The sequence below is a fragment of the Octodon degus genome, unplaced genomic scaffold (genome assembly GCF_000260255.1).
Source record: "Octodon degus isolate 3935 unplaced genomic scaffold, OctDeg1.0 scaffold00028, whole genome shotgun sequence".
Lineage (NCBI taxonomy): Eukaryota > Metazoa > Chordata > Mammalia > Rodentia > Octodontidae > Octodon > Octodon degus.
This window is the reverse complement of record NW_004524604.1, coordinates 8,859,061-8,869,090: the sequence shown is the minus strand read 5'-3', so window position 1 is coordinate 8,869,090 and position 10,030 is coordinate 8,859,061. Positions and strand designations below refer to the sequence as shown.

The following is a 10,030-nucleotide window of genomic DNA, read 5'->3' as shown; positions in this document are numbered from 1 at the left end:
CGTGTATTTCTGTGTGTGTGTGTGTGTGTGAGAGAGAGAGAGAGAGAGAGAGAGAGAGAGAGAGAGAGAGAATGCATCTTCTAAATCAAGAAAATAGCTTAAGATACGTCATTTACTGTTCACAATGTGTTAGTGGATTATTTTTGTAAAGAGCAACTCACTGGTCAGTACCAGGAGCCCTGTGCCCCAGTAAAAGCAAAACCATATGTCACTCACCCTCCAGTTCATCAGAACAGATGTCAGGGTCTGTTATAAAATCTCCATAATCCTTGGAAAAATCCTTTGACCTGCAGAGCAGCTCAGGGGTTCCCTTCAACCCCCTTCTCCTATGCTGGTCTTGGGAACCTTAAGAACACCTTTTAAAAAGCACGTTCTACCATATATTCAGCTCCCTAAGCAGCTTCTCATCCTACCTTGAATGGTGTTTGTGAAGGATTTCTCCCAGACATACATTTTAATCAGTTTGATGCAGGTCAGAAACTCATTCATTGTCTGAACACGCTTGTCTGTCACTGAAATTGCTGATCTTCGGAAAGCTGAATTGCGCTTAGCCAAGAACATCTGGAATCAAGGTACAAACATGGTGGTTGGGGAGAGTTGCTGAGTTGCAGTTTGCCTAAAAGTCCAAGGATTGGTGTACAAGTTCCAGGAACAGTTCTAAGAGAAGCTCCAGTTGCAGCCATTAGCATGGCCTGGGGAACTACTGGGGGTCCAACGTTATGGCTGTGTCTAGACACCTCCTAAACCTCATATGCTGCTAGGTGGAGCTTTTCAGAGGTGGCTGGATTGAGGGTGTGGGAACTTGGGATTAAGTGTGTGATGCTGGGATCAAGGGTGTGTGATTATTAAATTAGTCCACAGTTGGTTTGGCATAGTTCTGGAGTAGAAAGTGGGAAGATGCAATGTGGTAGGTGTGAGTGTTAACCACCCTAAGGGTGTGTAGCCTGGCTAAGATACAAAGAGCATAAAGGGTGATCCTGAGGTCACTTGCTGCTTGCTACTCACTGGTTTGCTGCCTCCTGCCTGCCCTACTTTGCCATGAACTGTTTCTCATGATGCCCCTCTGCTGTGCCGCCCTACCCTGGAGCCAGCAGATTATGGACTGAAACATCTACAAACTACAAGTTAAATAAACCTTTCCTTCTTCAGCTTTGGGTGTTGGATATTTTGTCTCAGCAATGAGAAAAGTAACTAAGATATGCAATAATTACCAGGATACAAGGGAAGTGCTAGAGACTTTGGCAAAGTGAAAAAGCACCACCCCTTAGTGAGTGTTTATATTCAAGTTCTTATAAACCTACACATTTCTTTTACCAGCAAAAGAAAGCCAACACATAAGCCCAAAGCAGGGTTCAGGTTTCAGCTACAGGCCCAGACACAAAGCCTCTGTCCAGTGAGTACAAGTGCTTGGGTTCACAGCACCTATCAAGCAGTTCTGAGAGCAGTGGCATGCCTTACCTGAATGGGAATGAATATGAGATACACGGATATTCCGATGAGAGCTGTAGACCCCAGAATGAAAAAGGCATACACTGCACAAACGACCATTAGGATAGGGATGGTGGCTGGCAAGGGACAAAACAAGGCAGCTTCAAACAAGGAATAGCTATCACTTGATAGTATGTTGAGAACCTGGAAAGAAAACACATGGCTTCCAGTTGGAAAGGGTTTCTCCTCAGCTGAAGGTTTTGCAAATGAATGAGGGAGTGACTCAAAGAACCAGTCTGATATGTTTGCTCATTCTGATATGACTTAGGATAGGTCAATCTTTTAGGACAGAGACTCCCAAAGAAGAAAGGCTTCCAGATTAAATGGCCTACCTGGCACATGCTGGAGAGAGCACTGGATACCTACTGTAAATCCATTTGCTCCTTCTTCCTACTAACACAACTCTCTCATTCAGGGCAGCAATGTACCCAGCTAAATCACAACATCCTCCCCACCAAAGTGTAAAATACGACATGGATGAATTCATAAGGAAGCCAGCACAACTCAGCAGGCACATCCCTCTGTTTAGCTCTCCTTCCTCCTACCCACTCTCTGAGACAGTTGGGACGGCTGGATCTCTGACATCCATCCTGAGCCACCTGGAGACTCATATTGAAGGCAGGGATGAAGAAATCTAATCAGCCCTGGATTGCACTCTTATAGACTCCTTTTGCTTCGGTGAAATAAATTCATTCTGTTTAACCCACTGATGTTTGGGGTTTTCTATTTTGGGAGTCCCATGTGGAATCTAATCATAATTGATATGGGATGCTCTGAATATCCTGAAAAAGCAACTGTAAGAGAGAAGCGTGTCTTTCTTAATGCACACCACCTGGGGTTCCCTTGATTAGGGAAATTTTCTTGAATAAGCAGCAAGGATTTTATTGCTAAGGACTAAGGGCTTAGGAAAATGTCAACTCAGAAGTACAGCAGGCATGGTTTTTTATTATGATTCTGGCAGACCAAATGCTACACAACTGGAATAAGTAGATCTCCAATCCATCTATCTTATTAAATACCCACAGTGCACTCTGCACTGCCTCAGTTTCCTCTTTGACAGTCATAGGGAATGATTGAAGTCACTGCCAAGCCCCATGCCAACTTTCCCAAATTCTTCTGCTGCAGTGGAGCCAACCTTTCTCTGGACTCCGCCCACACTTTCAGTCCCTTCTGCCTCACCTAGCAGGAGATGGGGCATCCAGGGGGGACACCTCAAACATACTCACACACTACAGTGTCAGTTTTCTAAAGTTAGACTTCTGGACCAGATTACCTCGCCAACTGAAATGTGTGTCAATGTCTTAAAGGACACCAGGTTTTCAAAAACCAGGGTGGAGAGAGCCACTTTCAACCGGATTGCTGTGCGGTAGTTGATGGCCCAGGCCAGGGCCCAGAAGAGGACTTTGGTGAACTCCGTGGCAAAGAGAGCTATGCACAGGCTGATGCCAACCCAGAATTTCCCTGAAGTTTTCTCAGTGTGCTGGAGGATTTGGTGAATAAGAACAGTCTGTAAAACAGTGCATAGGAGAGGGGTAAGCATGGCCAGGGGGCGGAGGGTGGCAGGGGAGGTCTCAGATAATGTCAGCAAACTGACTTTATGAGGCAAACTTTTTAATTAATTTCAGCACTTGCTGCTGTGCTTGACAAAGATTCACTGTATGAAAATTCACCCCCAAGCAACACAATGATAATGACAATGTACTAAACCCACCCGCTCATTGAGAAAGTAACTGATGACAACTTTGCCCAGCTGGGGACCTGGGAGACAAAAGGGAAGAGGGGCCACTTCTGCTCACCGGCCCTAAGGCTGCCATGATTATGCACAGGATGTTGGCCACAATGTCCATCAAAACCCGTGTCCTCTGGAATTTCCAAGCTACTTGGCCCAGAGAGGCCTTCTCAGGACCCACCCTTTCCACCTCTTCATCCCAAAGGATTCGAAACCTGCAATGAAATAATGGGAAGATGACACAGGCTCGACATCTCTACTTGCTGTTTGAAGCCATGCATGTGTCAAAGCCCAGGCAAGGGCTCAACGCATCCTCTTCTGCCTCACTGGTGCCATCAGACAAGCAGCACTGGTTCTTCTCTTCCTGGGCAGAAGGGACCCAGGAGGGGCAGGCATACCCAAACTGGTATGAACATCTGGCCCTCAGCCCCTTTGTTTTCCTGCCTTTCAGCCATACCACCAGCTCTGATAAGGACACAGGGCTAACTCACAAGTCCAGAGAAAATTCTTCAAGGCAAAGAAGACTGTCAGTGTCCAAGATTCCTAAGAATGCCAGTGTGCTGTGAGGAGAGAGGCCCACAAGATGCTTCAGGCCAGGCTAAGCCCAATCTCAGGGTCTCAATGGCCTCAGGAAGGAGTTTGGAGTGTAATCCAAGTGCAGGGGAAGCTTGTACAGGTTTTTAATTAAAGCATTGTGCATCCCTGAAGGATCACTTGTCTGCTATGACTGTAATACATTGAGAGCACAGGAGAGCAAGGGATCCTATAGGGGTGCTCGGCCTTCAGAGAAGAGGCAGCAGCAGCACAGCAGATGGCGCAGTAGATTCAAGGAAAGGAGGATGGCAGGGGGAGGCAGGGGGACAAGTGTACCTGCCAGGTAATTAGATGTGGAAGAAAGAAGTGATCAGGGAAGATCCCAGCTTCTTGGCTTCTTGGGAAAAAGAGGAAGGAAAGAACCTTATAAGGTCAGAGCCAAAGACCAATACTTCAGCTTTAACCACTTGCTTAGTATGTGCAAGACCCTGGAATTGATCCCCAGCATCGTGTGTGTGTGTGTGTGTGTGTGTGTGTGTGTGTGTGTGTGTGTCTGTCTGTCTGTCTGTCTGTCTGTCTGTCTGTCTGTCTGTGTTTGTGTGTATGTGTGTGTATGAGAGAGAGAGAGAGAGAGAGACAGAGAAAAAGAGAGACAGACAGAGACAGAGACAGAGAGAGAGATTAGGTACAGATAAGCGTCTGTGAGGTGTCCAAATGTAGCTGTCCAGCTGTCCAGTCTGGTGCAGGACATACGGACTCCATAGGGGGAAGAGAGGCCAGGCCTGGAGAGGCACAGGGCATAGCAGAGCCAGTGTGTGTTTGGGGTTTGGGCCTATGAAGTGAATGAGAGCCCTTAGGAGCAAAGAAGAGCCTGAGAGAGAAGCAGATCTAAATAATGTGATGTAGAGGGAAAGAAACAATAGAAATAGGTGAAGACTCCTGGCAAGAGAAGAAAAGGAAAAGTCAATATTCCATGGGCGCTGGCAGCCCGTTTGCTTCACAGCGCCCTGATAACTTCCTCTAGACTACAGATGTCAGCTGAGACTCCTGGGCACAGGGGAAGGAAAAGCAATGCTGAAAGCAACTGCAAGGAAGGCTACAGCTGGTGCTCTCAGCCCCGGAAGTGCATAGTGTGAGCAGTGCCTTGCCTCATACTTTACCCCGGTGAAGAAAGACAGGGTGACTTCCAGGAGAAACAAGCTTCCGCCTGCGTATGCCATCTAGGTCACCAGAACCACAGCATTTAATCTCATAATGCAGCCATTAGAAAGAACAAATTAATGTCCTCATGCTGACACAGATAAGCATCCAGCCAACAAGACCAAGGTGATAGGTGTGCTACCTCGTACGCTTCCTTTTTTCTTTTTAAACCTGAAAAGCATAATTTGTGAGTGACGAGGAAGAACATGCAGAACTGCTCTACAGAAGATGGTAGCGCTGGGTCTGTTTAATCCATGTGAAAAGATGATGGACAGTCCATGCCAATGTTTAGCCTCTAGAGAAGAGAGGAAATGTATGGTAGAGATACTGTCACTGCTTACAATTTGTTTCTTCAGCATTTTTGTAATGAACGTGAATTTGGTTGGACCAAAGACATTTACATTTTTTTTCAAGTCAAAATGAAAAATATGAGCAATTTTGTTTGGTTCAGCCTAAGTATTCTCTACACCACAAATGTCTAAGAACAATTTTTGTAGTGCAACCAACCCAACGTGGAGAGCTGTGTGCAGCAGCCCCACTCAGTATCAACCCACAGAGTACAAAGAGCCTTTCCAGCCACCACCATCCTGAAAAACTCTTTCCACAAACCCACCAACTGGCCCAGAGCCTCTAACCAGCCCTCTCCACACCAGCTCTGCCCAAGCTTCTCCACCCTGGGGACTGTACCATGATGTACCTGCAAGCCAGCCCATCTCAGAGAGCAGCCCTAAGAAGGGTCACCAGCACCCATGGAACCCCAGTCCCACACTGGGAACATGGAAGCACATGATAGGGCTCACAGGGCCCTTATCTAGGCTGAGCTCTTCTCCCCAAGGGACCCAAGCAAATGCTGGTACCTTTTGGCATTGATGTCAGAGGAGTCATAGGGAGACATCGGGGGCAGGCTGTCCCCAGTCAATGTGTTCCTGTAGCCCCTGACCATCACCGGTGTGAGCCAGGAGAACGTGGCAAATGAGAGCAGCCCTGCATCGTCCACTGGGTTGGGAGCCATCCTGCAGATACATGAGATGTGTAGTGTGCCCGGGTCACCAACAGTCATTGTCCTGACCTCCTGGCTTGCATTTGTAACCACATTTCTTAGCTCTTTATCAGCCATGTACTGGGACCAGCTTACACCAGCTCATGAGAGCCACTGTCCCCTTTTCCAGGAATTTTGCAAATTAGTCCTTAAACATAGTCAATTCTCAAACTTCAGGTACATGAATTGAAATAAATGATCTTATAGACAAAGTAATCCTATTCAAAACTTGTTACTTCTTAATTATTCAATTATGTGTTCTCTTAAAGTTAGCTATATCCATCATCTGAATGGTGTAAATACCATAACTGGTGAGCTATCATACATCTCTTCCTAACTTTGCATTCAGTGACATCAGGTTGTAGCTTGAAATGTGGTGGATTTACATCGTACAAGGTGATAAATGCTACAAACCAGTGGGGTTTTTCAATGATCCAATTATTGACTGTTTTACCAGCATTTAACTATCTCATTGGAAGGAAAACACAGTTGCTCTGATGGAAAATCAGAAGGGTCAAGTACATGTCTTTTGCTCTTGGGAGGCTGGGGAAGGGCCAGAGCAGGGGGTTCTACAGCTAAGTTAGCAAGCAAGAGCATAGGAGTCAGTGTGAGCTCTTGGAGTGCTATGAGGCTGAATGGGATAACACATATATGAGCTATCTGGTAAATGAGAAGATAAAGAAGGAAAGGGAAGGAACAAAGAAGAGAAGATGAGGACAGGAACAGGAAGAAGAAGAATAAGGGAAGGAAGAAGATGCTGAAGAAAGACATAGAATTAAGAGGAGAAGAGATGAAGAAGGAAGGGGAAGAAAAGAAAGGAAAATGAACTGAAGATGAAAACACTATGTTTTGTCCTTGAGGAACGAACCATCTGAACCAGAACAGATGTCAGAGACAGTACCATCTACTAATCATTGAGCATTACTGTGTCCCACAAGTGACAGCTTCACATCTGTGGCAGACACTGGAAGAGCGTCCTCTCAGCTGAGGAGGACATTTGCATGCAAGCTTTTGTGACTTTGTCCCCTGCAAACATAGGCTGTGCTACTTCTTACCAATTGTTTCACAGTTTTCTTGGGAGCCTAAGTGCAGTCCAAAATTGCAGGGGTTCAGAGAAACATCACCCAGCGGGGTGCAGGAGCCATGGACCAATCTCTTGGCCCACATCCTTTGGGTAGAAACCTGGACATTTCTTAGGAGAACCTGGCAGAGTCCAGTTCCCTTTCCCACAGCAGCCATTCTGTCCTTTCCTCTCCTCATGTCTCATGATCCTTAAGTTCCTTCCCCAACCCACTTCCTCCAAATGAGCTGTCTGTGTCCAAGTTCTCACCTGAGACTGAGATTCCTGAGAAAACCCAAGCTGAGATAGGGTTAATGAGGTACCATTCACCCAGAACATAGCTGAAGTTCCTTAGAGATGGCTCTCGTGATAAAGTCCTGTATCTGCGTGATACTTGCAACAGCTCAGAAAGATGGAGGGTAGGTCTGATTATGACCCCGTCTCACAGCCAGAAACACTGAGTACTTGTCCAAGGCCTCCCAGCTGGCAAGTGGTGAAACATAGATTTAGACCCACCACTTGCTGGCTCCAGCACCACCCTACAATGCCTGTCCACAGAGCAGTTATAAACTGGGTTAAAGCAGTGGGTAGTTAGAGCTCCCTTGCAACAAAGGATAGCCATTGTCCATAGCCTTGCCTTCCAACCTTCACATCTCACCTTAGAGAACTCACATGTATATATCTTTGGCTCATAGGATCTGGGAGAGGATAGTGCAGTGTCATGTCTCCACAGAGAACCACTAGGCTTTCTGGTGCTCAGAGAACACATCATGGGTTCCTCCTACCATTGTTTTAAATGATATGCTGCAATGTTGAGCATGTAAGCTTGAATGGCAGGCTGCCTGATTTCCTATCCTGGAGTTCAAAGACAATTGTTTTGGCTCTCCCCATCTGTATCCCAGACCCTTGGAACATGTACTTACAGCTCATTCCATCAAGAAGCAGACTGTTCCCCATACCCTGAATCTGGCTACTATAACCTGCTATGGCCAGCAGGACTCTGGAAACCATCGGGCTCCTGCTCTGAGCCTGTGTCTCTAAAAGTTCTGCATACTTCTGCTTATTCTCCTGGAAGCCCATACCACTGCCCTGCAGCTAAGTCCAATCTGGACCTCTAGACATTGAGTGGCTATGTGGTCCAGTTGTCCCCATCTCCCCAGTCAACAACCCAGGGACACAACAGTCATGCTGAGCAGTAAATAAGTGAGTAATCCTGGTCAAGGACAGATGAACTGCTCAATGGTCTCAGCCCAGGCTACTCTATTTTATGGGTCCCCATAGAATTATAAGCTAAATAAGTGGCTATTGTTTTAAACCACTAATGGTTGATGCCATTTGTTAAAGAGTGCAGACAACTTGATGATTTTAAGCATGCTATGTAACCTCCTGGTATCTCAATTTCCTCACCTATCAGATAAAAATAACAGTGCCCCCAGTGTGGTTGCAAAGATCTTGGATGGATCCTGACACATTAGCTACTGTCATCCTCTCTGAAGAATAGGAAAGGCAAGAAGTGAGTGGTGGATAAGCGAGTAGTGTGGATGAGTGGATAAACAAAAGGGACAAACACATGGAGCAGCAGATGGAGAGCAGAGGAAGTGCCGACTTTCCCCCCACTGGAAATTGTTTCTATAAATCCTAGTCTGGCTCCTGCAGTCTGGCTTCTGACTTACCTTGCATAAGGTCGCACTGGGATCATAGTTTTGAGGCTAGGATCATATTTCTCTGCAAAGGACCTCCGCTGACCTCGCCGGTCCAGGTCTGAGATAAGGTAAGGGCCTTCACCCACCATTTTGATGGCACACTGGAGCCTTGGGCTCTTGGCTGAGGATGGCTTTCACTCTGCAGCAGACAGAGAGGCTCACTGAGGTATGAAGGCATTGGGGTGGAATTGTGCAGGATTTCTCCCGAACTATGCATTTGCTTTAACCCCCACCCCGACCATCTCTTCCCAGTTAGCCATCTACATTTATGAGCAAGTGTGGACAGCACATCCCTAACTCCATTCTGAAACCTGCTTTCTGGTAAGAATGTGTTGTTTCTTCTCATCTCCTACACTGGGTTGGCTGAGAGTAAAACAACCCATTGAGTGTTTGCTGTTGGCAGCTAGCCCATGGCCAAGGCTGAGTCCTTTGGCAAGGGAGTCCCACAAAAATCTGAGTGGTCTCTTAGTGTGATGTACAGTGCAGTTTGTCACATATTTTCCCTTTATTCTCTCAGATTCCCTCCAGGAATCAGCAAATTAATCCCCTTGCCTTTTTACTCTGTGGTCAGAGACCTTGAACAGAGCCACCCCTCAGAAACCATATTATTATGATATATGCTATATCTATCTATCTATCTATCTATCTATCTATCTATATATCTGTATATTATATACACAGGATTTATAGTTCAGAGTTTTCTGAGGATGTTCTCAAGGTAAGAAACTCATAAACTGGACATTTGGGAAAATGAAGACAGGTAAGCAACAGCACAGTCTTTCCAAGATTTGAAATCCAGACACTAAAATATAATAACTTTGGGCCTCCCAAGTTATTAGGGGAAGGGAATAAAAAGGGATATAAAAACAAAAAAAGAGAAATATAGATGCCCAGGAAAGACCAGACAGAAAAATTAAAACTTACACAGAAATTAAAGAAGTAGAACACAACATGTAAAAGGGGACAACCTGCACTTTTTCTCCAGATAGTACATTCCAAGAGAACTTAGCTAACTACACTGAATTCCCCACTTCCAAATTAACTGACATGGTCAGATCCTGGGACTGTAGCAAAAGACTATAAGCCATGCTCAAAGTGCATCACTGAAAAACAACTAAAGACACCACAATGCTATCAACAAAGTTTAGATTATATTCATCTACAAATCTCAAAACAAAACAAAATAATAAAAACATGAGAAGACAAGGCAAACTAACTCCCCCAAAACAAATTCAGGGGACATCAAAGGGCTGAACAGTAAAGGCCACACATCTGAG

General features: G+C 45.7%; 1 protein-coding gene across 2 annotated transcripts in view; it reads right to left on the bottom strand.

The window, feature by feature from the left end:
- Abcc12 (ATP binding cassette subfamily C member 12) overlaps positions 1 to 8,842 on the bottom strand; it is a 56,850-nt gene extending 48,008 nt beyond the window's left edge. For both annotated transcript variants that reach the window (XM_023713021.1, XM_004629190.1), the window contains exons 1-6: positions 8,724 to 8,842; positions 5,809 to 5,964; positions 3,285 to 3,432; positions 2,762 to 2,995; positions 1,459 to 1,632; positions 414 to 561 (exon numbers count right to left, since the gene is read on the bottom strand). In XM_023713021.1, the coding sequence (XP_023568789.1) occupies positions 414 to 561; positions 1,459 to 1,632; positions 2,762 to 2,995; positions 3,285 to 3,432; positions 5,809 to 5,964; positions 8,724 to 8,842 (979 nt within the window). The remainder of the gene's footprint in view (positions 1 to 413; positions 562 to 1,458; positions 1,633 to 2,761; positions 2,996 to 3,284; positions 3,433 to 5,808; positions 5,965 to 8,723) is intronic.
- Positions 8,843 to 10,030: the final 1,188 nt, after the last annotated feature.